The sequence below is a fragment of the Schistocerca americana genome, chromosome 1, assembly GCF_021461395.2.
Source record: "Schistocerca americana isolate TAMUIC-IGC-003095 chromosome 1, iqSchAmer2.1, whole genome shotgun sequence".
NCBI classification, from domain to species: domain Eukaryota; kingdom Metazoa; phylum Arthropoda; class Insecta; order Orthoptera; family Acrididae; genus Schistocerca; species Schistocerca americana.
The window spans coordinates 1157078691-1157091580 of record NC_060119.1 but is presented as its reverse complement, the minus strand read 5'-3'; the positions used below and the strand labels follow the sequence as shown (position 1 = coordinate 1157091580).

The 12890-nt window shown below is 42.0% G+C and overlaps 1 protein-coding gene across 1 annotated transcript in view; it reads left to right on the top strand.

Annotated features, from left to right (window-relative positions):
• Positions 1–1884: 1884 nt before the first annotated feature.
• The window catches only part of LOC124597599 (mite allergen Der f 3-like), a 112944-nt gene continuing 101938 nt past the window's right edge, over positions 1885–12890 (top strand). Inside the window, exon 1 of the mRNA XM_047135947.1 lies at positions 1885–1942. Within this exon, the coding sequence (XP_046991903.1) occupies positions 1885–1942 (58 nt within the window). The remainder of the gene's footprint in view (positions 1943–12890) is intronic.

Below are 12890 nucleotides of genomic sequence, written 5' to 3'. Positions count from 1 at the left end.
TTTATCAGCACAGTAATTCACTAATTTTTCTAAGGGGATGTTTCAAAGGCTGTGACGGTTCCAATTCTGTAGCGCAAGCAATATCAAATTCCTTACGAGGGTTTTTGGCTCTACTCTCAAGTTTTCCAAAATAATCCGTTAGCATGCGATTCGTTGCAGAAACGTCTTTAATCACATCTCTCCAATCAATAATGCAGTATTATTTCAGAAGAAATTGACACTACTCATTCACACACCTCAATAATGTCAATAATCGTGAGCGGAAGACAAGTGTTCGCTGACAGCGCGTGGAAGAGCTGGAACTAGTGTCGGGAGAACCAACTGTTTTTAAGAATTGATTGGTCATCAGACCCATGGCATCCTTCGAAGATGGCAGCTGGAGCACTCTTCGAAGGATGCCATGGGTCTGATGATGGTCATGTGATATGACCGAAACCGATCACCTATGTTCTTGTAGCATACATGGTGCGATCAAGACTGAATTTTAAAAAGAAAATTCTATAAAAAATTTTTTGATCGCTGCTCCAAAAATGTTTATTAAAAATCAAATGGCTCCAAGCACTATGGGACTTAACATCTGAGGTCATCACTCCCCTAGACTTAGAGCTACTTAAACCTAACTAACCTAAGGACATCACACACAGCCATGCCCGAAGCTGGATTCAAACCTGCGACCGCAGCAGCAGCGCGGTTCCGGACTGAAGGACCTAGAGTCGTTCGGCCACAGCGGCCGGCACCTCAAAAACAAAACACCGCGATGAAAACACCATGAAAGAAACACTCGAAGAAATACGAAATCTTTATTAGAGCATGCAGCTTTATATATTTTCTCTACACTAGTCAACCACTCAGCAAAATGCAAATTAAAGGTCTTCTGTGAATGAACTGTGCTGAAAGAATGTACTAAACCCTTGAAGCAGTACTTGGCCGCCGGCCGGGGTGGCCGAGCGGTTCTAAGCACTGCAGTCTGGAACCGCGCGACCGCTACGGTCGCAGGTTCGAATCCTCTGCCTCGGGCATGGATGTGTGTGATGTCCTTAGGTTAGTTAGGTTTAAGTAGTTCTAAGTTTTAGGGGACTGATGACGTCAGGCGTTAAGTCCCATAGTGCTCAGAGCCATTTGAACCAAGTACTTGGCTGCTGGCGATCTGCACGTGCAGTTGCTCCGTGAGAAGAAGAGAGTAGCGAAATGAAAAGCCCTCCAACCTGACTGAAGTAATTGTGCGTGTAACAATTCAGTGATATCAGAGTGAGCTATGTATTTTGGGCGGCAACACTACTGGATGACCCAAGAAACGTGTGTGTGTGTGTGTGTGTGTGTGTGTGTGTGTGTGTGTGCGTGCGTTACTTATTTTTTTAAGTTTTGTGCTGCAACAGACACTGCACCCTATCAAATAAGCATTCTGAGTTCTGCGGCCGCTTCTTGACATATCCCCTGGGAGATATGTTTCGCAGCAAGCGGCCGTATGGCAACCTAATGTTTCTTTAGCACCAATGGATGGCGTTCTCAAAGCATTATCCTCTGTCACTACTCGTGGACTGCGTCGTCTGTCGTTATCAGCTTAAACACCGAGAAGCTTTACAGGGATGCAATGATACATGTCAGGAAAAGATGGATTAGCTACTTACTCTACTGATGGATGGATCCGATAACAGAACAAATCGCTAAATGTAGTTTTACACTGGTGATACAAGCACTTTTATTCAAGAATAAAATTACATGTTTGCTTGATCGATGAGAACTTTCTTAGGCTCTTTTAAGGATAACTTAACAGTGATAAGACCCCTAATAAGACAATTTCATCTACGGTTCATATCTGGCTGTGGTGGTTGTCGTTATAAAAGACGCTGTTGGTGTCTGTGTTGTAGCCACGTTAAGAACACCATGCCGCAGACAGCGTTGCTACTGTTGCTCCTAGCAGCGTCCGTGGCGTGTGCTCCAGGTGAGATCTGCATTTATTTACTTTCGTATGTAGTCCCTGTGACTCACTCTTAATGTGAGTAGAGGAAAATCCTTTCTTTATTGTTCTATGTATTAAGAATTCTTCGATTTACGTATGGGGTACGAACAATCAGGTGCGGATCCAAGAAGTGTGGGTGTGTGTGGTTGGGAACAAGGTCCCTCACCTCCAAACCACACCCCTCCATCCCTCCCCACAAAAAGAAAGTTCACTAAAGGCATTCATGTTTTTATGTATAACCGTTTGCAAATTTCTCAGCCAAGTTTCGGGGAGTAAAATAACATGAGCACTAACAGTCTGTTCGAACAGTCCACGGGTATACTGCCGGTCCATAGTCTCCAATGGGCACAATATTTCGGCGATCAGACGTGTCTCCATCGTCAGATGCGCTGACAAACTGAGCTCCCGAAATATTGTGCCCGTTGAACACTATGGACTGGCAGTAGACCCGTGGACTGTTTGAGCAAGAAATACACCGGGAGAAACTATAGAATCACACTAACGCTCTATGTTTAACCCAGGGTACTCTGTTTGAATTCTATACAAACACGAGAGGCAATACTGGCCGTACGACTTCTCTTAGAAAGCAAGCTGAGGACAGGCAAACCTACGTTTACAGCATTTGTAGATTTAGAGAAAGTTGTTGGTAATACTCACCGGAATACACTCTTTAAATTTCTGAAGGTAGCAGGCGTAAAATACAGGGAGCGAAACGCTATTTACCACTTGTACAGAAACCTGACGTCAGTTCTAAGAGTCGAGGGGCATGAAAGGGAAGCAGTGGTTGAGAGGGTAGTGAGACAGTGTTGTAGCCTATCGCTGATGTTATTCAGTCTGTATATTGAGCAAGCAGTAAAGGATGCAAAAGAAAAATCTGAAGCTGAAATTAAAGTCCCGATGAGGTTGTAATTGTGTCAGAGACAGCAAAGGAGTTGGAAGTGCAGTTGAACAGAATGGACAGTGGCTTGAAAGCCGCATAAAAGATGAACATCACAAAAGGAAAACAAGGGAAATGGAATGTAGACGAAATAAACCAGGTAGTGATGATGGAATTGGACTAGGTAACGAGTAGTAGGTGAGTTTGTTATTTGGGAAACAAAATAACTGATGATGGCCGAAATAGAGAGAATATAAAATGTAGAAAAGAAAAGAATTTCTGAAGAACAGAAATTTCTTAACATCGAATGCAGATTTAAGGGCTAGGAAGTCTTTTGTGAAGGTGTTTGTCTGGAATATAACCTTGCACGGAAGTGAAATGTGAGCGATAAGCAATAAGAAGACAATGGAAGCATCTGAAATGTGCTGCTACAGAAGAACGATGAAGATTACTAAGGTAGATCTTGCAACTAATGTGGAAGTACTGAACAGAATTGGAACGAAGACAAATTTGTGGCACAACTTGTCTAAGGGATCGATAGGTAGCTCAAGTTCGAAGACTGCTGAGTTACGTAATGCAGTTGCCTGCAACTCCAAGTGCTATCTGAAGGCATTTTGCAAACCGGACAGATCAGTCTGGCCAGTATAATCTGCTCCATGTCGGGAAATGTTGTAATTTTGTCTGTGTGGATCTCGACTTTCCAGATTCTTTGTTCAGGCAGATACTGGCGGGCATTCGTTAAGTGTAATGCCTAAGGTAGCCTGGAGATACCGTGATGAGCAGCCAATGGTCGCGGCCCGGGCTCATCTTGAAAAATATCAGGCGAATATCACCTCGTGCACTTTGTAAGGTAATATGGAGTAAAGTACTTTCACGTGAAGATTGTGTTCGTCTCATTATTGTGGAATGGAGATAAGGCGAGGGCAGTGAGTCCTCCAGAAGTAAGTTATCAGAGGCTTGCAAGTGAACAGCGTACAGGATAGCCCCAGATCGGTGATCGTGTTCGCTTCAAGGGGGATAACTTACCTAAGCCGGTGTGGGGGCTGGGTGTCATCGATCAGCTGTTTCCCAGCCTCGACTAGTGAATGCGTAGGGTGTCATTGAAAACTGCGATTGGTAGATTAGAAAGGCCTGTTAGTGAAAGTGTGTGCCCTGCCCAACAGATAACGAGTGGTGGGTCCCCTCTCAATTGCGTGGTGGTACACGTTGAACGCCTATCGCCAGCTTGCTTTTTGCAGAAAAAAAATCTCAGCTCTTAATCGCAGCTTCAGAACTTGTATATGCTTTTTTGTATTGATTTCCTAAATTTCATACGCAGTATGACAGTAATATTTTTGTTTTTATGCACTAACATTTATGTTAGTACCCTCCATGTTTCATACGCAGTGTATCGATAACATTTTGTCGGTTTTGTGTATCCTAATTGTTAATATATTTAATTTTAATATGCCTAAATATTTTGTTCAGTTCTATTTTTATTGTTTTCCCTGTTTGGAACTTATGCTTCCATTTGTTGCTTGTTAAATTCATGTTTAACTTGTAAAATGAGAAGACTCATTTTAGAGTGGGCGTATGTTAAGTTCCTTAACTCACGTGCCACTCCATGTGCCATCTAGCGGCATTTTGCAAACCGGGCAGGTCAGTCTCTCCAGTATAATATGCTCCCTGTCTGGAAATGTTGAAACTTTGTGTGTGGAAACCTGGACTTTCCAGGTCCTTTGTTGACGCGCTCGCAGGTACTGCCGAGCATCCGATGAGAACAGATGCTTCAGGCAGCCTGGAGACACTGCAGCAAGTAGTGTCAAGACGACGTTGTGTTCCGGCTGGAGACTCCAACATGAAAATCATTAATCATTACGCCACAAAAGTTTGCGGAGCTACATCAAGATGTTTGAACTTGTAAGGAAGTGGGATAAACTTTATAATAAGAAGGAGAACTTGGAAATTGGAAATTTCTGGTAAGGTCTTATGGGACCAAACTGCTGAGGTCATCGGTCCTTAAGCTTACAAACTATTTAATCTAACTAACTTACGCTAAGGACGACCCACACACCCATGCCCGAAGAAGGACTCGAACCTCCGACGGGGGAAGCCGCGCGGACAGTGACATGCGGCTGGGGGAAGTTGCTGAGCGCCCTCGCTTTTCTGCTGAGATGCGGGAATGAAGGTATATTACCTAAATTGGCTAAAACTGTTCATTACCTCGGGACAAAAATGGCCAACAACAATAAGAAGCGTGCTGGTTTTGCCTTAGTGAGGGAGCGCGTTCGTTTTACACGAAGACAACTGGATTTCATAGCCATGGATTTATTTTATTGGCCTCTGGAAGTTTCGGCGTTGCTGTCTGCTGCATCCTGAGATTTGGTTGACATTTCGTCCTGGGCGATATCAGATTGGGTTTATGCAAACGCCGTCAGTAGGCGATCTTTTAGATGTCTACAGGAGGGATGATGGGATATTAGGACACAGCGTTTATGGTAAGCCCACGCATATGGACCGATGTCTTCACGCATCAAGTTGTCATTCATCGTAACAACGCAATGGGGTCCTACGTGGATTGCTAAAAATAGATTATGCCATCTCAGATGCAGATTCAGTCAATAAAATTCTTCTGGGTTTGTTGTTGCTACGAAAGATCGGCTTAATACCTTCTCTACGGAGAATTTTGCCCAGACGTTCACTAACCCCTTGTATGTATAGTACCAGGCCCGTGTTCCGTGCTTCGTTCTGCATTTCCCTGTTGCCCTCCTCCTTTGACGCCATAGTTTTATGTATCATCCTCATGTCTTAGCCATTGGCTCCAAAAATGGACCTGAGGTTCTGTAGTTCGGCATTAAGATTGTAGCCATCGCTGATCCTGTAGGCTCTCTTAGTTAAAGTTTGCAGGGCCGATTTCTTTTGCGTAGGATGATGGTGGGAGGATGCATGCAGGTACGTATCCGTGTTCGTGGGCTTTCTATAAAGTTTGTGTCCAAGCTTCGTTCTTTTCCATCTCCATGGTAAAGTGAATTTTTCTATGCTGCTGATTGAGATAATGGTGGAAATTCAGAAGCTCTTCTTCTCCGTGTGGCCAGATGAGGAAGGTGTCGTCAACGTATTCTGGGCGTAATGGTGCGGACTGGTGTGCTGTTTCTTCGAATGCCTTCATAAAAAGACGTGTTGCAACAGTCGCCGAAACGTTGGAATATTATAGTTGACAATGCTGCCTCAAACCCAGAAGAATTTTATTGACTGTGACAACGGCCGCGGAAGCCTACGTATACATCAGACGCAGATTGTTTAAGATAAGAACTGGATCAACTGAAAGCTGTGTTCAAGCAGAATGGTTATACCGACAATCAGATTCGTCGTTCTCCAGATTGGACCCTCGCGGGAACCAACAGAAGACACAAGAAAATCGGTGGCATTTCTACCTTTCGCGGGAAATAGGAAGAATTTTAAAGATATTTGATATTAAAAGTGTATTCCGTCCACCAGTTAAGACTAGAACTCTGCTGGGATCAGTGAAGGATGGTTTGGGTTTGAGGAAGCCAGGTGTCTACAGAATTCCCTGCGTTTGCAGGAAAGCCTATAATGGACAAACGGTTCGTAAGGTCCAGGATCGATGGGCGGAGCACAATCGCCGCATGCGTTTGTTTCAGCCAGAGAAATCTGGTCTTAGTGAAGGACATAAAATGTTGTACGACGAGACAAGTGGTTTCCCTTGCATAGCGTTATTGGAATTGTGTAGTGAAAGAAGCTATTGAAGTCCGGCTGTCTGACGATATCATAACGGAGGTACGGGGTATCCGTTAATTAAGAGCTGGAAACCTGTTTTGTTTGACATTAAAAGACAATGGTCTTTGTTTCGGTCTTCAAAAGCAGTCAATAGTGTTCGTTACCGATTTATCGTTTCCGCGAGTTTTCACCACAAGAGCGTTGTTGTCGCTACAGGACAGATATGTTCGCGCACGCGCGGTGGACCTACGGGCGGTGTATGCAGGAGCTGCCGCCAGTTCTGGCGAGATGTCAGCCAGGCGGACCGCCGAAATAATAATGACGTTACGTTACGGCTGGAGCCCGACATCAATATCATTACCCTGTGCACTTTTAAGGTAATAATTAATAAAGTATTTTCATGTAATGGTTGTTTTCGTCTCATCATTTTGGAGTGGAAATAACTGGGGAGTGGGAGGGGGGGGGGGGGGGGGCAATGAGTTCTCTTGTACTACACACTCCAAACTTAAACGCACCAGTGCAAGACCAGAGGCCTGCAAGTGAACTGCGTAGTCCTGCGGCGTCACCGACTGCAGGAAACCTCCCTGGCGAGAGGAGACGTTGACCTGGCCCCACCTGCTTATTGAGTCCGCAGGTAGGACCAATAGGTCAGAGCAGGCTGAATGTCAGGCAGAATGGGAGAGACCCCACACTGAGGAGGAAAATAACGGAGACCGATTTTCTCAAACGTAGACACTCGCTAAATTGTAGACTGCTGATCAACGTTCACTATAGAAGAGCTTAGTGAAACACTGATACTGAAGTAAAATTTAGGTCTTGACGCTGTCGCAGTTGTGAGAGTTTGTAGCTATTATAGTTCTTAAATTAATTGCACGACACATGGGAATTCATGTTTTGGACGAATACTTTCTTGAAATTCCGTATGTCTCCGAATTGCGGTTTCTCAGAAGTCAAATTAAAGGACAGTACTAAGTCCTGATCTAAATGAATTATTATTTATGTATGGACCATGTTGGCTCACACAGTGTTTTCAGATCAATTTTCCTGATCTTCCGTATTCTCCATGCATTACTGTTTACGTATGGACCACTTTGAATCACACAGTGCTTTTAGATTAGTTTTTCTCATCTTCAATAGGGGTTTCATTCTCTATCCGTTTGCTGCATGCTTCCTTCAGTCCACCTTGTTCCTGTTTATTATTTTATTTTTTTATTTTATTTATTTTTTGCGACCTTGTTCTCAGACTATACTGCCCAACAGTTTACCTTCTGACTGGACAGTTTACTGTCTACTACTTCCACTCCTTCTATCTCGGTCTTTTTAACTTGTTGAATCCATGGTATATTCTTCAGAAAACAGCGTTGTGCGTAAAAGTGTACTGTGAAAAACACTAGTGATGCAGAACAACTAAAAGTTAGACCAAAATTATCTGTGTTTAAATCATAAAAACATCAACGATGTGCTACCAGAGGGCATTTCCCGATGTAAGCCTGAAATCAAGCGAAAATCACAACTACCGATGATGCTTCACCTCAATAAAGCGAAACGCGTCTGGTGAAAAATATCACGCATTTTTTAGTTGCAACGACTGAACAAAAATACTCTCAAGAACCATGGTATATTCATGTGATATAATGTCGTGTGTATACCTTGTTGTGGTCACTATTTCAAAATGGCGACAATGTTTCAGTCTTTTATTTTCTAACGTCTGAATCCAGGTTTAGCAACTTGTTACTGCTTAAGATTTCAGTCTGTATCCACCCTCCGTTTCCTCCTGGCCCAAGAGTTGTCCTCTTAATCCTTCGACCTTCCTTCAGGTTGTTTTCCAGATCGCTGTTTCTGTTGAGAATTGAAGTTCCGCTTACATACAGAACTTCAAGTTTGGTCGCCGTGTTGTAGTGTCTAACCTTAGTATGTATAAACATACACTTCTTGTAGGCTTCACGTTTTCCCCCATACGCTCTCTTGAGTTTCTGCAGCCGATCATTCCGTGCTTCCTTCTCTAGTCCCATTGGTTCTACGATCTCACCGAAATAGTTGAAGTGTCTGAACGTCTTCATCTTCCCGTACTTCGTGTTTAGTTTCTGAACGGTAAATTTGGTGCAAATGAACTCAGATCTGCAGGTCAGCCTTTCACCGCATTGTTTGAATTCCGTGAATTTACTGTGCGCTAGAATTACTAAATCGCCTGCGAAAGCTAAGCAGGCGATCTTCACCATTAGTCCGTCCGACTTGATCAGTCATCGAGAAATCTTGCTTTTAGATTCTTTTTCGCTTTCCCTAAGAACTTTGTTTTGGATTAGCAATGGAGACAGTTCAACTGGTTGGCGAAAATCGGTTTTAATTGCAAAGGATATTCGACTTGGTGTCTGTGAGTGCTTACTTTGAGTCTGGTCCTTGCCCCTTTAGGATGTCTAAAAGAGACAGTGAACCTGTAATGTTACAGTTATTATTATCTCAAAAAATTTATGTATTCTACTGTTATGGTAATTAGAATCAGAGGCCTATGTGCCACGTTAAATAACGGACTGACGGAATGTTATATTGCGCAGAGGGGCGGGATGTGGCAAAGACCAGCCGCAAAATCTGAAGCCCACTATCTCCTCCCGCTCCCCCTCTTCGACCCTCGCCATAAACGGACACTGGAGCCGCATCTGTGAAGATGAATTCTTCTATGTTTGTCTTAGAGATCATAATAGCGTAACTCATCTTCACAATCTCTACGAAATCGATACAGTGTGCGACGCATAGGGGCGCACGCGCTTGCGTACGTGTGTGGGGGTGGGGGGGGGGGGGGGGGGGGAGGGATGCGTGAGGCGTGGGACGCCATGCTGTAGTTTGCGTCACGAAAAGCAATTCTTGCATACATTTAAACTATTACAGCAAAATATACAACAACTTTATGCCAATGTTCGTTGATAAAGGAGTCTTCAGCGTTTTTATAATATTAAATGACAAAATTCAACTACGAGACACTTTTATATACCTTTGTTTCTGACAATACGTGTTTCGGGCCCTCGTCAGATATCTTCAACACTATATCGTTTTTCTTCGAATTCACTTTGAAGTTTGCAGCTACCTTTTATTCTGTAACTTTCCAGTTCATTTTCACGCATTTATGTGGGTAGCACAGATTTTCAGTTCCACCGATGCAGTGCAGCCACAAGGCGAATGGAACAGTGGGTTGCAGTCTGCCATACTTTGTTGGCACAATTTATTTAACCTGTTGGAACCTGCTTGAATCTTCCAAATGATAATTTTAGTCTAAGAGCTGTTAAGGAATGTCCCCAAGACATTAGAGAAAAAAAGTAACATTTACTGTGGATAGTGAGATAAGAAGATATTTTTGCTGTTTTTCATTGATTCTGTCGTTTTTAAATGATGAGAAAGTTAGGTGAACCTGACTTGTATGTTCTGGAGCAAAAGATGTGTATTGCTTTTATCGCAGATTGTTCAGTCCGAGAGCTGCCGCTATCACAAGAAATAGTTTAAGAGAATGGGAAAACTTATCAAAAGTTCTCTCTAACCATGAACTGCCCCCCACTCATCTTACTGAAATGTCCAAGTGAAAACAGTTTTTGCAGAGAATTAAAGTCTCAACAGTAATTGGTCAGGCAAGCTATAATAAAATCAATCACGAATGAAGGAAGTGGAGATCGGTTTTTTTAACATTAGTTTCCATAGTATGTTTCCTTGTCGAAATAAATCTACCATTAAGAGGCGACCATGAAGTACTGGGAAATCCAGGTAATGGAAAGTTTTTAGGGCAGATAGAATTAATGTCCAAGTTTGATCCTTTATTAAATGATCATATTAATTGTGTGGCTAAGCCTGGAAGGTTGCTTACTTACTTAAGGACATACGAAATGAAATCATTACCATAATTCCTGATGAGATTGTGTATGTCACTAAGGATACTATACTCAAAAATAAGTATTATTCAATAATATTGGACTGTACACCAGATTTAAGTCACAAGGAACAATTAAGCGTGGTTTTAAGAGTGGTAGACGTGTCTTCCAAACCAGTTGCAACTGAAGCATATTTTTTGATTTTTTGAAGTGAGTGATACCGCTGGAAAAGGTCTTACAGTAATGTTACTTCAGATACTACATAACCACGGCATATCGTTTGCGGAGTCTAGGACAATCTTATGACAACGGGAACAACATGAAGACCAAGAAAAGTGGTACTCACGCTCATATAATCGAAGAAAACCCAAGACCTCATTGTATCCCTTGCTGTGTTCATAGCTTGAACTTGGTTGTTAGTGACGCAGTTAAATCATTTATAATTGCACTATATTTTTTGATGTAGTTCAAAGATTGTTCACATTATTTTCTGCCTGTGTAAAGCGCTGGGAAGCACTCAAAAACCACTTAGCCTGACTCTGAAACCACTGTGTTACACAAGATGGGAGGCCAGGAGTGAAAGCGTTCGGGTTGTAAGATCTGACCTTAATAACATAAGACTTGTATTAACGGAGTTAACGAGCACGTGCGAAAAATGATTCAATGTGTTTCACTGAAGTATCTTGTGCCTTGAAAGAAATGTCGGAATTTAAGTTTTCTTTGTATGCTGTGATATGCAATAATGTTATTTTCCACGTCAACAGAGCAGTTCAGCAAGAAGGTATACAATAACAGTCTACAATAAAATTAATAAAATCAACTCTCAGTGTTACTGAAGAATATATATCCAACAGTTTTGAAAAGGCTGAAAAAGAAGCAGAGGAACTGCTTACATCTTTAAGAAATGTTGCTGCCTTATCAGAATACACACCTGTAACGATTAAAATGCAATTTTCTTACCAAAGTAGAGATGAACTCATAACGGGGGAAGAGAAGGGTAAACTAGTTTTATGTTGTGGCAGACACCGCAGTTATGTCTTTGAAGGGAAGTTTTCAGCAGCTCAGTAACTGCTGTGTCGTGTTAAGTGTTATTTTTGACATTACGAACTTAGAAACACAAAAATTCAGTCTCAACAGAGGGTGCAGAAGTCTTTTAGACGCTCTGAGACACCCTAAAATGCATTCAGGAGACATAAACTCGCAGAATCTAAAAAAAAGAAGAAAAAAGAAATGCTTCCACAACATGTTTAGAAGTACTGCAATGCGTCTTGGAAATGAATTCAGGATACGTTTTCCTAAACATAACAACTGCGTTAAGAATATTTTTGTGCACGCATGTGTCTGTAGCTTCTGCAGAATGTAGCCTTTCCAAGTTAAAAATAATTAAAAACTCAAGTCTTCAATGAGCACCTAGCGGCTAAGCAGTGGAAATACATGAAGAAACTGGTGAAGATCTGTGCTGATGAAACAGCAAGAATAGTGAAGATTTAGATAATAATAATAATGAGCGTATGGCATTGGTGGCCCGGAGACCCCTCGCGGGGCGGTTCGACCGGCGCTCCACAAGTTCTTTAACGCCACTACGGCGACTTGAGAGTAAACTAGGGTGAAAGACACACAACACCCAGTCATCTCGAGGCAGAGAAAATCCCTGACCCGCCGGGAATCGAAACCGGGACGCCGTGCGCGGGAAGCGAGAACGCTACCGCAAGACCACGAGCCGCAGACATGATTTAGATGAATAATTTTTAAAGCAATATCTTTACAATTTAATAGACTTTTCCCCGTTTTACTTAACATTACACAGAATCTATTAAATTTGATGCCTAATTTTGCATGGTTATAGCGGTTCATGTAAAAATTATTGTTACCAAGTCAGCCGGGCTTCGCTCGCAACTATTGTGAACTGTTAGTAGTTATGGTCATCAGTGACAAAGCACCAGGGAAAGGAAAATTAAGAATAAATAAAAATACAATTTAACTTTATGACAACTCTCACTGGCTCCTTCTCTTGAATGTAAAAACAGAACAATGTTTCATGCAATCTGGAAACCCAGTGTTGAAACAGCCGCTATTGCTTCGTAAAAAGTTAAAAATTACGACGAAACGTCCAGTTGTTACAGCCGCTATAATATCTGCGGTAATCTGTGATTCCCTCAATTTATATGAAATACTGTAAGTAAGTTTCTTTAGTACATTTAAGAATCGTCATATACTTACTTGCTGCTAAATTTTCGAGTTAAAGAAAACGGTATATTTACTTTTTTTTTCTTCTTACTGTCAGAAACGCCGAATAAATTTTTAAATTCATGTTTTTCCATTTGTATTTGGTATTCGTTTTAATTGCAGGCTCGTTCATTTTAAGTGCTGATTAGTATATTTTTGATGCATTTTCGTTGTTTTAATGTATATTTAGGGTATTTTTGTGCATATTTTAACCCACAAGAGCTTACATTTAACACAGAAAAACCATCTGGCGACCTAG